Source organism: Daktulosphaira vitifoliae, unplaced genomic scaffold (genome assembly GCF_025091365.1).
Source record: "Daktulosphaira vitifoliae isolate Bord-2020 unplaced genomic scaffold, ASM2509136v1 Scaffold_4, whole genome shotgun sequence".
NCBI classification, from domain to species: domain Eukaryota; kingdom Metazoa; phylum Arthropoda; class Insecta; order Hemiptera; family Phylloxeridae; genus Daktulosphaira; species Daktulosphaira vitifoliae.
In genome coordinates this window covers 19,973,153-19,992,278 of record NW_026099575.1, presented here as the reverse complement: position 1 = coordinate 19,992,278, position 19,126 = coordinate 19,973,153, and the positions used below count along the sequence as shown (strand labels likewise).

Sequence of the window (19,126 nt, the reverse complement as noted above, 5' to 3'; positions counted from 1 at the left end):
AATCGACCGTACTGTTAAGTCGTTACCGGTAATAAGTAAAATACTAATGAAAAAAAAATAAGTACTGCCTGAGGCCAATGAGAAGAAAGAACGATTTTCTTTATAGCGGAAATTGACGAGATATCCGTTTCATAATAATGATAAGCCCTGATGGTGTTGGAGGTGTGAGAGTTGGACATTTTTCTCATGTTAAACGCGTAGTTTTCAGCATAAAGAGCCACGAGAGCTTGAGGCCACCAAACAAATGGCGAATAGCAACAATAACAATACCGCCACCCTCGAATCCCCTACACTCATACACCATTCTTTCGTTCCTTCCTTCTTTCCGGCTGTTTTTGATAGATGCTTTCGGTTATCGGGCACCCGACACAAGTAATTTGCATCTGATAGTGATTGATATACCTGAACGGGGTAAGGTGTGGTAGAAGGAAAATAATCAACGTCGAGGTTTACCCTTTGTTAAAATATCGAAATCTCGAACACAATAGCGCCGTTTAGCTGCCATGGCGGACCAGTGAGCGGAGGTTAAAGGACATACACCGTGAGGACTGGTAGGCTTTGTGTAACGGCAGTATTGAATTATCTTAATAATATCAATAGATAATTAATATAAATTAATTTTGCGCGTAATAACTTAACACAGAAAAACCATCCGGTTAATCGTTTTGAGATTTTGTTGTTTGTTTAGTCGAGTTTCAGTCTCGTGCCGATTAAAAAGTTTATTTTGTAGTTTAAAAATATTACTACAAGTTAACTCAATACAAAATAAAAATAAAAATTATTTTTGACTTATACGTGTTAATATATTAATTGGGATTGAACATTTAATTGACTTTATAACTATATTGTTATCCTTAACAATATTGTTTTAAATTGCTTAATGTTCTATTAACTACATTTAATATTCAAACTGCTTTTAAGGAAATTGTTTTTGTTTCTTTAATTGTATTAGGTTCGATCAAAATGAGTTTTATGTGTTCTATAACGACAATGCAACTAAATATAAAACAAAAACCAAACTGACGGTAATTACTGCTAACAAAGTTTACCGGCAACTGTATTAACTAATTGTTTACTGTTAGTAGTATTTAGGTTTCGTAATGAACTTGAATAAGCTAATTTAATTTGAAGTCTATACCGCGTTTAAAAATTGTTGCTTACTAAATCAACAATAGATTTGTAACGTATCATAAGTTAAAGCCCAATAAATTTAAATAAAACAAAAAATTTCAATGTAAATAGTTACAACAAGAAGTTAATAATTTTTTTGGTAAAACTATTTAAATAATTTCAACACTTTTGAAAAGATTTTAAAGAAAATGCTGAGAAAGAAAAATAAATTAGTATAGTACATCTCAAACTAATATAATTAATTATATTAGTATAAAAAAAAGTGAATGGTAGACTTTAGGAAAATGACTCCAATGTAATTAAAGTTATTTTTTCTTTTGATAAAAAGAGTCCTTTAATCTTGTTATAAGATAATGATTACATTCTTTGAAATAATCTTAATGATTGTTAAATATATAACACGGCATTTAGTGTCATTTTTATATTGAATTTATAAATATATTCATAAAATAACACTTTGAAATAAAATTATTTGTTTATAAACTGTTTTGAAGTTGTATCTAAAACGATAGTACAGCACTTGAAAATTTGTTTGATTTGGGTTATATTTATACAACTAATAATCTTGTTACGCGTTTTGCCATATTTCATTCTTCCTCACCTCACTTTAATGGAGGTATGTGATGCTTTTGTTGAACAATAATTGGGTTATCCTTGATCTTAAACAATTCATCTCACAACACAATAAACCTAAGCGAACATGTACCAGTCTACTTATAACTAAATACCGGCACACGAGTGCGATGTGTTTACTAATCTTGTTGTAAGTTATGAGCGTGAAAATATTTAACTACCTTTGTGTCATTACTGTAACTTTAAGCGAGCAGGTGCATGTTTTTTTATTTAGTCGAAAATACGATGTAAAACAAGACGATAATTGGATAAGCTAGAGGATAGGTAAATATCAGAGGAACGAGAAGAGTAGAAGAAGAAAATGTTCTTTCAACTATTATTGCACTTTAAGCAGACGTAACGTTGGTTAAGATTAAATGGATATAAGTAATAAAGAAATATCCTTCATCTAGGGCACACAAAGGGAAAAAATTTCAAATAAGCGCAAAAGCTCGTTTTTCGCATACAGTAATAAATATTACTTTGCTGAGAATTTATTATTAAAATAAAAGTTTTTCCAGCGCGCTTCGTATAGTAATTTATCGTCTTGTCTTCTGAGCAACAAGAGGTGAATGGAAAAAAAGAGAAATGCATTAAACAACAAAGTTTTGATGTCCGCTGTCATATGAATGCTATGATAATACGGTCGAGGCTCATTTTTTCTTGTACCTTCTCTCCGCCACAGTTTCGACCTGACGCCAAAAACATGTACATAAGTTGTTAACAATATAATAATTTTATAATATTAAAGCGATTTTCTGTACTTGATAACATTTTTCCAAATGTAGGACCCCTCCTTAAGTTAATTAATTTTCAGTTTTTTATCCTAAGTTAGAATTGAATTATTATGGCTAATCACAATTGACCCAGTTTTACATGATATTTATCATTTTTCGTTATTTTATTTCAGCCCGAGTTAATTCGCTATTAAGTGATTTATTCGAGATGAATAGACTATATTTTGAATCTTTTAGCGTGTTATTTTCCATTTAAAAAGTTAAATAAATCTCCGAGATTATCCAAACGGAAAGGGAACGATCGACTAAGTGCGGAAGCAAACATAATATTCTTATAAAAAAGAAAGAAATGTAAATTCGAGAATATGATTAGCATTACTTTAAATGCTTTAGTAAAAATCTAATAAGGAATTGTGAGAACAAGGCATGGCGCGCGCGCGTGATCTTTTGATTAAAATGTGTTTGTTGTCTCCTCGGCGGTCTGTATCTGCTCATTTGAATAAACGCTATTATAATGAAAATAAAACTTATGCAGAGAAAAAATAGTTATGCTGGCAAGAGAGGATCACGAGAAAATGAAAAAGGGCAACTTACTTTTTTTTTTATTTCAAATTAAAAATATGTTGTCTATTCTCGTTGGTTACGAAATCTCTGGTACCTAAAAAGAACGTTTTTTATTCTACATTTTATTAATGCAGAAAATGTATTAATAAACTGACAATGGACCTATTTTTTCTCGTAATAACTCCGAATATACAAAAGTATATATAAAAAGGTTGCGAAATTAAATTACATTGGCTGCTTTATTTTTTAACCTCATTAACACAAAAGGTTGTTGTAAATAGAAATACTTCGACACAAACACTCTAGGGTAATTTACGTTAATTTTTATATTTATTTTGGTTAATTGGCCCGACGATAGCAAAAATAACTACGCTATTGTATTTCCAGCCCCATAAAAACTGTTATTAATTATTATTATCATTATATGCAAAAATACCGAGTGTGTTTTATGCGAACAACTTCTCGGTTCGTATGCCAAACACTTGCCATATTTACCCCTTCGAGAGATCAGAGTTGTGTATTGTTTATTTTATCACACTCGTTGGAGGAGTACTTTTTAATTTATCATTTAAGTAAATATTTACAAAGTCAACCACTCACCTTCGTAAGAATTATATGAATTTTCCAAAAACTCTTTGGTAGTAATTTAATTTTCTTGTGAAATTAACATAAAACGCGAATATTTCCGAATATTCAAATATACTGGACAGTTATTCTCTGTAACGAATTAACTTAATAACTATTCCATGTTATGTTTATTAATAAAAAACTATGAAATTCTACTAATGCGTAGAGTGTGCATTTAGTCGAATAAATATTGATGATTACATCACTATCCTTTTGTCCGATTAGCTTTCTAAATATGCGGAAAAAAACGAGCCTTTTACACTTCTTAAACATGTTTGTCCAAAAGTAAATTTATAAAAAGAATCAATTCAATTTCCTAAAAAAGGAAACGCATCGCTTTCAGATTATTATCATAATATATTAGATGATATGAACAAATACAATGTTTTGTAAAAATATCTATCAATTTGTTCACATAAAAACTTTTAAAAATAAAATGATTGTACAGAATTTAAAATGTCATTGTTGGGCTATTCATTATCATCGTTGAAATCATATTTATTTTTAATAATATTTTTGGTTGTGTTATAAACGCGATGAATGCAAAAATATTGTATTTGTACAAATTCTAACAATAAGGAATATATTATTTCATGTTGCACGGCAAGTACAAATTATTATTAAATCATTATGCAATAGTTTAAAAATTAAACATATCAATTCATTAATTGAATTTAACCATATTAGTACAGACTTTCGTAAAATAATGTTCTATTTAATTATCTGCAATTATTATGTATTACTTATTAAAACTAAATTTACTCGAAATTAAAAAAAAAAAATTTTTTTCTGAAATTTTGACTGAGCTTAGTTTTCTTTCTAAATGTACTTGCCGGGCCGGATTAAACTATTTGTAAGCCCTAAGGACTAACTGAAAAAAAAATGTTGTAGTTAAAATAATTAGGTTGTTGAGCAAAACAAAAATTTCTTCAAAAGTTTCAAAGCACAGTAGTACTTAATAGTTTATATGGTCCCATGTATCTGTTTCGAACTCAAGTTTAGGCGTTACTAACTCGTAAATATAAATGAAAAAAACTCTTTCTATATATGAATATCGTCGAAACCGTATAAAAAAAATGATAAATTTTTATAGATAAGGAAATCCATTGAAATGTCGGCGGAAATATCGCACAATCTTGTATCGTATGCATCAATAGGAACAACGTGTACACCGCGGAGAGGGTAGACACAGTCGTACCGAGTTTAAGTCGTAATTCTTAATTGAACACAACGGTTTGACCGCACTTGCTCCCCCGCACGCTGTACACCTCTGCCGACAGTCTCGCGATATTAGTCGGCGATAGGGTCGGTTGTTTTTATTACGGTAATTGTTATACAAGGGATTGGGAGCCAGTAATACCTACACATACCCTCCCCACTCGGCTTAGATCGCTTATCCTCCTGTTGCGATTATAACAGCAAATGCACGCCGTTTTATATTGCACCACCTCGTATATATTTAGCTTGTGTTGAGCGTGTGCTAGGAGAAGGTGGAAGATGTGGACGAGAGGGTGTAAATAGAACTTTTACGACCCGTCCGTGTTGTTGCACCAGCGTCTTATACGTGTATTCTTTACCTGCCTATTTGTTATAGTCAGCGGCGACCGATAAAGCAGCCGCATTAACAACCACCTCTACCAAAGATTCTGTTTGCTTTTGTGCTCACATCGTGTCCTACTTCAGCTAAACTTGCACTATGTCGTTACAATAACAACACTTCCGATTCAAAATGTAAATTAAAATTAAACACTTCAATTCTGTAGCTAAATGTAAAACACGAAAACAATTTTGAAATTAATACTAAAAATATACTCGCCGACATTAATCCAATAAATATGTACCTCTGCTTAACATTATATAATTATGTACCTTTTCAAAGCGTTTCGGGATCATAAGTTATGTGATTGATATGAAGTTAAATTGGATTTTTCGTTTTATGTCCGCTGCTGAAGTCACGTCGCAACCTTATTTTGACTTTATGATTTTTCAATGAATTCCAAGCTATACAGTGTTACCTCGTTACAACTTTTGATTGTTTCAAGGGGCAAGAAATTAATTGAAAATCTATCAAACTTGATTTTTATCTTTATAATGGAAAAATATTCAAATAATAGAGTTAAAGTTTTAAAACTGATCCGATGAAAGTCATATACTTTTTAAAGCTTGTGCCATGTAAGGCATATCGAACGTTTTTACTTTATATAACACAAAATGTGAAATAGGCCAATTTTTACTAACCATGAGAACAATAGAAACCCTATTCCTTACTTACTGAAAACTCTATAGTTATAAAATAAATCACTTACAATTTAATTAAAAATTGTAATTAACGTATGTTAAGAAATCTGTACCTGGAAAACATCACTAATTAATATTCATCAAATTTATTGTCAAATAAATTATAAAATTATTGACCAATTACGGACATTTGTTAAAAATATTATTTATGAGTGTTCCAGGGTTTAAAATATTCAAAGCTTTAAGCTCACAAACATGTAATATAAGTGAAGCAACAAAAATTTTTTTTAATGGGATTACAATTTTTAAATAATTTTATCGGCCCGGATAGTATTATCCTGGTGAAATTAAATAACTTCACTGTACCGTTTTTAATGACTATTTGCGGGTTATTATGATTTGTACCGATTTCAATAAATACTGAAATTAATACAGAAATAACTTTCTAGAGATCACGTTACACTTCTTAAGATGACATATTTTAGTAATACCTCTAACACTATCCGATATAGAATGCACCCCAAACTACATATCAGTTGTTTACCACTAAATATACGTTTAATACTTTAAATTAGGCATTTAACCAAAATAAGTTTTATTATGAAAACTTATAAAATACTTATTTGTTATACTTTAAATAATACTAAATTCAAATATAACTTCCAAGAAAATGCTTTATAAATTATTATATGCTGCACTGAACAAAATGTTGTTAATAGATTACTTTTTGTTGTACATTAACTATGAGATAGTATGTATTTCTTAAAATTACATGTATGCTTACTTACAAAACATAATACTTATGAATCGCTTTATATTGATAGATTTTACTTGTTTTATGTGTATTTTATGCTTTTAGATAGTATTAATATTAATTGAACACAGTTATTCTTTTTTTAATCGTTTATTGTAAGTTTAACACATATTAAACGATTTGCATTCAATTCAGTTGAAGTTAGTTTTTATTCACCATAATATAAAATAAAAATTATTCCTTTGCTTTATACAGCATATAAAGCAATCAAGTGTTAATAAATTATTATAGTAAACGAACAAGTGAATTCCAAAGGTTTCAACAATCATAACGAATATCAACTTGGTGGTGAATTTAGGACGCGTTGTGGAGCAATTAAATCGGCTTATGTGTAGATAAACAAATGCATTGAACTATAGAATGGACTTAATAAACAAAACAGTTGGACGGGTTGATTAAATTACTCATTTATAATCCTAATAATTCGGTATAATTTTAATAAATAATGAATACGGTAAAATAAGCGTCGAAATTCAATGTCTTCGTATCAAGGACATATATGTTAAGTTATTTTGATTTTTTCATGCACATTTCAATAAAAAAAAAACGAATCATACGATTTCTCCTATAAACATAAATTTTATTGTAAGCTCTGAATTTGTTGTAATGATTAAATATTTTGTTAGTATTCCTTCCTTTAAATATTGAGTAATATAATTTAATTTTAAAATATGAAAATGAACCTATATAATTATGTAAACATTTATCTTCAGTGTTCATTGAATAATATTTAATTTAAAAAATGAGAGGATTACAAGCTAAATAAATACTATAAAATGCAATGAAATGTCAAAAATCGAAATTCCAAACAAAATGAGTCTGTGTGTGTATTATTTTAATTAAAACGGACATTCTAATTCAACACTTTAAGCCTAAGCCATTGAAATCAATCCAATTAATCAAAACATTAACTAAACACTGTTATATGGCTATTCCTATGTGTTCTTGTTGGATTGTGCAGCGTATTACTCAACGTAAAAGCATTTGTACACGCCTAGAGCTGACGAATGATTAACTTATACGTAAAGTAATTAATTTCTGAATACGATTAGCATTCCACTAACAATCGAAGCTAAGTAGCGCGCAATCAAAGCTAAAACAACATCCAATAACAAAAATCAAGCGGTTCTGACGTTGTTTGCATTTGACATTCAAAGACCAAATACGGTCTCAGATATTATAATCTTATAGGTACTCATAAATCTATTGTTTTAGTATCTGGAAAAAATAAACGCAAATTTAATTTTATTAGGTTTTATTGTTTACCAGAAATTGCACACTACTTACACAACGTCCTGTAACTTTCTTTAGTGTTCTCTAAGTATTGTGTTAAATTTTACCTTTTTTTTTTGATACCTACAATCAACTAGTATTTCTGAACAATCAGCTACTAAACGATTATATATTATTAAGTTATATTATGTATTTATGAAGTTTGTGTATTATTACATTGATTGAAAATGATAAATTCAATGGTTGATATAACACTATTAATTATAAAATAAATACGTGAAACTGATCATTGTCGAATTATATTGTATTATGAAATACCTTAGACAGACATTGAGAAGAGCTTAAGGTGGTTTAGCCACCGAAAATCACAATAGTACTTTAAATCAAAAAAATGTTTTATTGATATTACATATTAGCCCTCTAGTCAACTAACTTAAATATTTTTAGCCCCTTAGTCAACTAATTTAAATATTTTTAGCTCCCTTAAAATTTCACTAAATGTCCTAATGATTAGAAAAAAAAAACTGAAAAAATATGTACAAAAGATTATTGAATTTTTGTTGAAAAGAGTACTTATAAAAATAATGTACTAATATAAAGTGTTTTTAATACACTTTAATAATGATGAATCTTTATATTTTCTAAAATCTTCAAATAATAATTTATCAATACTAATATAGTGTTTACAAGAAAACTAAGTATTTGTTACATTACGAAGTAACTTTGTTTCTAGTAAAATTACATTAATAGCACTTAAAAATGAACAGAAATGACACGGATTGATTTATTAACTTAGTTTTTCTTCTTGGTTGTATTTTTTTAAAAATAGACTTTTAATTAATTGTTTTTAAATAAGTATTGAGTTATAATATAAAGATAGTATATCTAAACTTTCACTACGAAGAGATACTTTCAGGTATTTATTAAAAATGTGACAAAAGAAATCGGCAAACAAAGTATGATTATTATTTATTTGAAATATAAATATTGAAAACTTGTAAAGGTTTAACAAAACCTTGAACGAATGGAATTCGATTCAAGTTCTGTTTACACCAATCTGAAACCATACGTATAATAGACAGAAAAATAATATTTACAATCAAGATTGTATTTGATTACTTACACGATTTTCTTTGTTTATTGTTGTTTTTTCTTTTCTTTTGCATGGCATGGAGACAAATAAAGTTTTACAGATACCGTTGCTGTGACAATCTTTTTGCAAGTGGTTTAAATGAGATTCTTATTTTCAACACCTACAAAAAATATTAAATAAACTCTCTCGATAAATAATTTGCTTGAGTTTTATTAAAAATATATTTATTTAAAATTTGTGTTTTTGAATATTTGATAATAATTGAGATGATTATATTTAATCATATGTAAATGAATGATAATTTAAGAATTATATATATATATATACACCAATATTTCTAATCAGGTAAAACAGTACCTTAAACAAAACTGTGTATTGGTTTGTAATCCAATCTTCAAGTAGAAATTACTTAACTTACATTCACAATTGACTTTGATATCTGGTTTTGAGTAAAACTACTCTTGAGTAGCTATAATTTACACATTTCATTAGAAAAGTATCAAATGATGTAATAAGACGATCTTTGATGTTTACTTGATTCATTTCAATTCAGATTTAAAATATGAGAATTAAATGTTTCGATGTAAAATTTTAGTTGATGAAAAAACTAATAAACCATTTGTTCAATTAAAATATAGTACGACATTTTACGTAAGATATCTTTGTTAAAGTATGCATAAACAAATAAATTTGTGTGATTCATTTATTTTCAACTTAGAAATTTAATACTTTAGGGGCGTTATGAAATGTTATATGACATTTTAAAAGGGTCATTCTATTACGCTATTGATGTAAAAGACTCATGTAAAATAAAAATAACTTTTAAAATTCTATTGAACAGTTTGAAAGCCAATAAAAAATGTTTATGCACTTGTTAGCAAAAACTTTGATATTATTTTACATAATGTCGTTTGATTATAGAGGTATTGAACTTCAAAAAATGTGCATAAAAAACATGGTAAAGAACAAAAGTGGTATAATATTCAAATTACATTTTGTAGAAAAAATAAAGAATATAATAATGTAGAGATATGGATTTGAAGTGCATTTTTTTACTGCCATTTAAAATGTCTTATGCTTTTTTATTGTAGTGTTGGATATTCAAAATCTAATGTAAAAGAAAATAATTTTTATTTATAACTTAAAAATAATTTTAGTTTTACGCTCTAATTTTCAAGTACTTAAATATTTATTTTACCTATATTTTAGCTCATAAAGTGATTTCAACATTTAGCCAAANTATTTTACCTATATTTTAGCTCATAAAGTGATTTCAACATTTAACCAAATTTTTTGAATAAAATTTTTAAATAAACCTGCAAAGCCATAAAAAAGTTAATAATAAAGGGTTACCAGTCATTAATAATCAATTATATATTTAAATATAATCTAAAAAAACAAAAACTGTAAAAAAAATGTCGACAAAATGATAACTGTTTAACAAATATTTTAAAGTAGAGAGAAGTATTTGGGCATTTAGTTAGGGCATATTTTGTAATACCGTTTATAATTGTAACATATAGAAATTAAAATTAAAATAAAAAAAATTCAATTTTCGAATCATATTATTACTCTGTTCCTTATTGATGGAAGCTTGTACAGTTTTACATTAGTTTTTTTCACAATACTTTCGCATCAATGATGTGGCATCATTAGAGCAAAAACGTGATAAAGAACACTCACCGTTACAAAACTACATAAAATTGTTTATTTGCACATATAAACCCCTTAAAAAGAGATGCCGTTAACGACAATTGTGTGTTACTGAGAGAGATCTAATCACGTACTATGTGCAACAACGTTCTTATAAAAAAGATAAATATTAGAAATATATAATTATGTTGCTTTGTTGGACTGAGTTTGTATGTATCGTTTGTTTAAAATGTAGATATATAATAATCGAGCACATACAGAATAAAAATCTGCTCCTATACGTATGCATATATACAGTTATATCTCATCAGGTGGAGTTTTTATTTCTTTTTAGATATACACATTCATGGAGTATAATAAAGCTGAAAAACTCTTATAACCGTTTTTTGTGTCCCCGAAGTACAGTTTCCGTGTATAAATCTAAGATGAAATAACGATGAGACGTCTTTTTTTTTAATATAAATAGCAGAAAATGCAAGAGTGTTTTTAGTTTTAACAATAATATATATAATATTATATTTGTGTATGTACACGTGTCTCAAAAGACCGTTTAAAAAGTTTATAGCTTTAATGCAAAACTTCAGTTAAGCCCTGTGGTCGTCTTCGCGTGTTCGTGTCTATATGTTTTTCACACTCAAGAATAAGGACGACCTAGTAAAACAATAAATAGTAAAACACAGTCATCTTTTAACGAAACTACGAAGATGTATTTTTTTGATATACTTAAGTATTTATATGTAATAGCTTTTTATTTTGTAGAACCCTTTCTTTTTTATTACAACAATAACGATTGTTTAGTATTCATACATAATTATATATGGAAGTTTAGTGTCAGTGGTAAATAAACTTGAATCATATTATAATATCAACTTTAAAATTCAAATTTTGAATCACTCAAGAACACTTAATTTTTATTATGTACCACAAGTTATAGCTTTTTTTCTACTGCTCAAACTACAATACTGTTTAAATTTTTAATTATTTTTCAATAAATAATAAAACAAATTATTGATTTATCATAAAGATGTTTATTGTTGTAACGCGTATTCATTGTTGGTAACAGTTGATTTGTTTCCTTACTTACTGAACACTCTATATGTACAATGTATTTAAGTATATTTTTAAAATTAGTAAAAATTTTAATGTCAAAAAAAATCTAGGCATTTCTCAATTATTAATAAAATGTACAAACAAAAATAACTTTGTATTTATACAAAGTGTTCAAAAAGTAAAGAACAGGTCAATTATTACAAACACTAAGAACAATAGAAACCTTTTTCTTTACCTACTTTACACCCATGTGTTTGTATCTTTGGTTGCCATTTAATGTGTAGAAAAGGGATTCGACGATTATGTAATTTACGAGCCTAGGTATTATTTTATTCCTTTTCTCTTAAGTAGGTAAAAAATAATTTGAAAAGATAGAAAAGTAGAAATTTGAACCCTTTTTTTATTTTATTTTTTCAAATGTTTCTCTCTTACCTATAGAAGAGAATAAGAATACATTATACGTACGTCCATGACGTTGGCTGTTGGCAAGAGAAAGATCTAAATCGTGTCATGTACAATAATAATCATATAACATAGATAAAACATAAATAGTTTAAATAAATATTTCGTTCAAGAATAAAATTAAACAAAATTAAAACATTAAATTATTATTTAGTATATTGTGTAATGTTAAGGTATAACTTGACCTTAGGAAAGTTATTCGTGATGAATGGAGCAGATAATAAGTTTCTTTTAAATAGCTTGGAAAATATCTAGAGAAATGATGATGATAAATGATGACACTATTATCGTACTACAACATTAGCTTGACTAAACTCTAGTGGAAATAATATACGATCTAGAATAGAAAAATAGTTCGAGTTTTTAATTACATTTCTATTATGATACAATATTTATTATTTACTTATTATAATTCATTTACTAACAAAATTTAAAGATCTTACAAGTTCATACAATTAAAATTTATTTACTAAAATATCAAAGATATAAAATTGAACATCATTCATGATTTAAGTGTATAGCATGATGAAAAAATTAAAAAAAATTTAATTCCAAAAATATCAAGGTTTTTGGGGTTTTTTGAGTATTTTTTGATAGACAAGTTACAGAGTATGATGAACTACATTACAAATTTCAAAGGAATATTGAACAGTATGTCTGTTGTAATTTTAATTACTGAGACTATGCTATAGTCCATCAGAATTGGTTCTGGGAAAATATTATTGGGGAGGGATATAACACTATTTCCGTATACAAAAATTTACCTACTATCATCAAAGGAACATTTTTTGGAGTTTAAAATCTGAAAACATTTTGTATATTTATACTAATAAAATATATTCATTACTTTCAAATTTAAATTGTTAATAAAGCATAATCACAATTTTAATGACCTTACTTCTTAAAATTACGGGATTTAATTTCTAATATGATTTAAATACTGAGTAATAAATGAATAATTAATTTTAAATTTACGTAATTAATAGACTTTTAACATAAAAAATAGTTTGCAAAAATTTGTATTGACGTTTGAAAATATTTGCAAACTATTTTTTAAAAATCTGTTTTTTAAAAGGTTTAATAATTATTCTTTTTTTTTTAAATTACAATTTTTCGACATAGGTTAACTCAATAAATTTTAGCCATACTACCATTTTTTTTTGGCGATATTTTCTTATAAAAACAGAGATTATTGATATTAAAATTATTAAAGTTTTATTATTCTCTTGTAAATTCTAGGATCTAATGTATATAGAGTGTTCAGTAATTAAAGAAACTGGTTTCTATTATTCTCATTGTTTGTAATAATAGACCTATTTCCTTACTTAATGAACACTCTGTATAATCACTATGTGCACTTTGAAGAATTTTTCAAGTTTTTCATTTAAAATTTTATATCATCTTAAAAGCGAATACTTATTCAAATTTTTGGAATACAGTAAAATGGAACCATTTCAAATTTAATAACATTTAAATATCAATAGTGCAAAAGAAGAACTAAAATATTTATATCGATTCCATCCTCAAATCACCTTAAAAAAATATTGCCTCATTTATTACTATATAACCTGTTTAAAAATATAACGCTGATGACTTTATAACATAACATTTTAAATCTATCCATTATACTATTTTTATGGTATGGTGGATAAATTTAAAATTTAATTAATAATTGGTAATTATGAAATATAAACAGATCATACTTAACGGACTTGTTATATATTTTTAAGAATTGGTCGGAGCGACGACCCTAAACACCTCCTTAGACATCAGCCCCGTTCTCTATGCATTTAATTAGAGTATATCTTTGGGGCATAATTTGTATAGTATTGACGGACAGTCGAGTCTGATTAAAATTCCTCACACATTAAGTTACCCATCCAAGTAACTTTGTGCATGTTTATTTGACGTATCTGCTCGTTAGAAGGGTACGATTATTTACGTCCCTCTCAATATTAATGTTCATTAAAACTTCTAAGCCTAAAACTCACTTGGGACGATAGTTTTAATTAGGATATTGTCCTTTACATGTCAAGAAAAATAATAAATTTTAATATTTTGATCAAATTTATGAACACTGATTAAGAAAGAATATTTAGTTAGGCTCAATAAAACCGAACGAATTACTGAAGATGAAATTTTAACTTAATTAATATTCAAAAAAATAATACACATCAAATAATGTTCTAACAAACGTCAAAATATATCACAGTTTGAAAAAATAAGGATAATCCAAAGATTTAAATTAGTTTATGTCAATGTATTAAATTTTCCAAAATAATCGTTAGCTGGTATTATAAGAACAAGTCATAGCGATGGATTATTCTGAGCAAGAAGACTTTGTCGGGAGGATTTGAGTGACGTCGTCCGGCAAATGGGTCCAAGCCACAAATGTTTCCTTAAAGTTCAATTAATTTCGTACCACTAGTAGACTTGTCCTTTTTAGTCATAAGATTAATTACTTATAGTGTACTACCGTTACCATAAGATAAGTTTATTTAATGAAAATACAACGACAAAGTTTAATTCATAAGTAACAAACTATAACCTTAAATGTGCTATTTTAGTCAACGGTTGAAAGTTCTTCTCATTTATTGATTTTGTCAATTTTATCAAGGTTAGCTAGATTTTTGATAATTTTTTGTTATGGCCATAAAATTGAGTTAAAAAAATATAAAATAATTAAAGTAAATACAAAAAAATTTAATTTAAAATGAAATTATTTGATTATTTTAGCAGAAAAAAAATAACATCTTTTAAATTTTTAAAAAAAAATTTAATTTCAACCATTTTGAATTAAATGTTGGTACACGCTGTTCTGTTTCCAAAGGTAAAAAATGTGTTCCAAATCGTGTCTTGATTTATTTTGGCAGGTCTGAAAAGTAATTAACTCAGTTTCGTGCACGTACAACAAAACTGTTGGAATATTAACATTTTCTTATTGACAGTGCCTTGATGAAGTTCTTTTCTTTCTGGGTCTACGAGATTTCCAATATAAACGATTACAGTGACTGCTTTTTGAAATGGTCTTAGAAAATGTTTATGTCTGTTGTATTGCTATAAATTAATTTTAAAATTGAACATGAATAATAAAATAATTACTTTTAAAGCATTATAAAAGAATTATTACATCCTTTCAAATTCATATACGCATAATACAATAAAGCTTTTCAAACGAAAAATATTGATAATACTTTCTAATGATATACACAAAAATGTAAATATAAATAACATATTAACGCATTGTTGTAGATTTAAAGTTATAATTATTATTAGTACATTTCATGAATTCGGTGATTAACTATGAAAGAATTTTACAGTTAAAACAATTTAAAAGAAATGTGGCGATAAATTATTAAACTTTTTTATAAGTAATTCAACATTATTACTGGAAAATAACAAGCAAGTGAATACTACAACTTACTTGTCACAATAAAAATTAACAATAATTAAAGTTTGCATTTGTTTCTATTCTACTAATTATCCTCAATATTTAATTTTCGTTTTATTGCCCAATCGAAAAATAAATTTACTTGAAATAATTAAAGAAGTTAGTTAAGTCCATGAATTATGCAAAGCAATCTTTTTTTGTTTTTTTTTTATTGAAAAAGCATTTTTGAAAAGAAACAATACTTAATAATTCATGCAAGTTTTTAAATGACATTAACTTTATTTATAAACTTGTACGATTTAAATTGATGAACAATTTTATAATTTGATATTACTGGAATATTTTATTTATTCGATTTACACTTGACATTTGTACTTTATATATAGTAATAAAACTTATGATTTTTTTTTTTTTGTGACATCGTAAAATATACTATTTTCCTTTATTAAAAACCTTTACAAGTAAATTACTAAAATCATCAATTAAGTTTTGACCTTTTATATTATATTACTAAATTCATATCAAATTTTATAAATATATTGTAGTATTACGTATAATAAAAGAAAAAGCCATTTTATAATTTTATTTTTATCGTGATCTGTATGTTAACAGGTTTATTTACAGCGACTACTTACATAAGCTATTAATTAATTTTGTGAAAACTATTTTTTTTTTTTGCAAAAATAGTTTTCTATAACTTTGAGAGGTAGAAATTATTAACATTTAAATAATCTATCATCAAACATTAAATACTCATAACAGTTTTCAAAAGTTTAAAAAAACTATAATTTCGTTTTTGTTTTAACAAACATTTTGAAACTATATTTTTTATTCACTTTAATAATATAATGGTTCCTAAGTACTCTCTAAAATTGAATCGTTTTAAATGTGTTTTACAAAAAATATTAAAAAATTCCGTATTTGTGAAAACATTTGCTTTAACCTCTAAATATTATTAGCAATTTCAGCAAATCAGTAACGTTATTTCTAGAAACATCAATTATTATGTAAATCTAGTAACCTCTTAAAATACGCTTTTCAGCGTCATCTATTACATTTTCCAGTTGACCATCGAATGGAACTCCAAAATGAAAAATATTTATTCGGCATATCGGAATAGTTGCCTAAATTATCCCAAGAATCCGCGTACATCGTTTATTATTGTTGTTTTGCATGAAGTTTGAATGTTGGGATATCAAAATTCCAGTATGACTACCATCGTGCTAATAATCATATGCCAACTAAATGGTCCAACCGGCACAATAATTATATTACCATTATTAATTGCCATGTTGGATAAACAATAATTTCGGAAAATATATATATTTCAAAAGGGTTGGCAGGTTGTTGTATGGCGTTTAACAAAATGTACATAATGCTAAAACGCTATTTTCGGTAGTTCCACAACTATGTTTAGACATTAATGAATTGTAAACTGTGTTCAAAAGTGTTATTTATTGGTATTATATCAACGTATTCACTAAGTAGTAAACTCTATAGCAACTAACAAGAAGTGATTTGGATTCTCATTTAAACAACAAGCATCTGAGTGGTGTTATTCAATAACAATGATAACAATTGAAAAGTATAAAGTTATACTTTTCCAATATTACAACTGTATTTAAAAAAATGTTCGCACAAAGCATTTCATGTCAGTTGATTAATTAATAAAATAAGTGAACGGGAAACGATATGAACGAGTATGTCTTACGTACATCACTTACTTTGCATAATCATTCATCTGAGATAATGATCTATAAATGAAACGAATTAAAATGCATGTAACCCTATAGGATATAAGTATTATTTTTTTTACTCTATACACAACAACGAAATATGTCAATTGAATATCTTTTTTATTGATATTTTCCGTAAATGTTATTAACAGTAATCTAAATATATAAATTACAAAAATTAAGATTGATAATAAATTGTAGTGCGGTTAAAACTCATAAAACATATTATTATATTATAATATGTTATAAAATATATTATTCAATATTATAAAAAATACACGTTGTATAACACTTGTAATTTCTTGTAATATTTTCAAAAAATCACATATAAATATGGTTGATTGGAGCTTATAAACATTTTTCTTTTTCAGAATTCGCCAAGAAAAAAACGGTGGTGCGTGGTGTCCCAAAGCACAAATTAGTAGTGAAGTAAGAGAATATTTAGAGATTGATTTGGATAGCGATCATCTCATTACATGGACTGAGACCCAAGGTAGGTGGGGTAACGGCCAAGGTCAAGAATTTACAGAAGCATTTACCGTAGAGTATTGGAGGAAGTCCATTGGACGATGGGTGGAGTATAAAGATTCTAGAGACAACAAGGTAATATTTTACAAACCAATCATATACAATATAATTCATTTATCATGAATCATTTAATGAAGTATTTTTATTTAATCAATTCAGTGATTCCTAATAAATGAATTATTGACCTATATAGATTAATATATTAATTACCTTTATAAATCATTAAATGATTTAACTTAAGCAACGGTTTTTAGTTGTTCGCCATTGGAAACGTACGAAATGAAATGAATATAATTAATTTTATTCTAATCACCTAAATATTTTATCACACCCACAAAAATATACCATTGATCATAATTATAGTCAAAGTATTAAGCTTTTTAAATATTAAATCAAATTAAATTGTTACTCTAAACATTTTTCTACGAACTAATTGTAGGTTTTATCTCTGTCATTTTTAAACACAAAGATAAAACACACATTTTTATATCATAATTATTTTCTAAACACTTTAATTGTAGTACTAATTTCTGTTATAATATTTAATAATTAATCATCATTTTTTTAATTATTAAACATTTTTTTTAACCCATGAGTTAATAAATTGCAAAATTCAAAAACATTCATGATCTTAAATTTTATTTTTAAAACTCAATAGTCTTTTAATTACTAAAAATTAATTCTTTTATATCCGAAATGAGAATAATGTTCGTACGTATTACCATATCTTTTTTTTTTATAATGAAAAACTTCAATATTAAACAGAAGTGTAATTAAAGTTCAATTATGACTTCAGTCGAGTTGGTAAGTGAAATTGAAACAAGTCGAAGAGCCCTAGGCAAATATTTTTGTTGTATCTCTGACCCCGAAAAATATTTTAAGTTTCAAATTCCATTATTTCATATAGAATTTAATATGACAGCTTTTAAAATTAATAGGCGCTCAATTTAAACGTTTCATTTAAAATGTATAATATAAAATGATTTTTGATGTGAAACATTTAATACGAGGTTTAAAGAAGCGACTACTATATTCCCACTCTAATCGATGATTCCCTCTTTTCACTGTTTTGAACTCTTATGCCTATAGCATATACTTGGTGGGGGAGACCTGATCTCCTTATCTCTTATCAAATAGTGTTGTTGTTCACTTCGGAACACGTTGCCTGTGTTTTATTTGAATGTAATAACTGTAATAATATAATGTGAGTGACGCTGTTAGTTTGCTTATTTCAGTAAAAGTAAAATTACACTATGT

At 26.7% G+C, this 19,126-nt stretch overlaps 1 protein-coding gene across 3 annotated transcripts in view; it reads left to right on the top strand.

Moving 5' to 3' along the window:
* LOC126903529 (discoidin domain-containing receptor tyrosine kinase B-like) overlaps nt 1–19,126 on the top strand; it is a 119,055-nt gene that overhangs the window by 79,240 nt on the left and 20,689 nt on the right. For all 3 annotated transcript variants that reach the window (XM_050681714.1, XM_050681715.1, XM_050681713.1), the window contains one exon: nt 17,713–17,944. In XM_050681714.1, the coding sequence (XP_050537671.1) occupies nt 17,713–17,944 (232 nt within the window). The remainder of the gene's footprint in view (nt 1–17,712; nt 17,945–19,126) is intronic.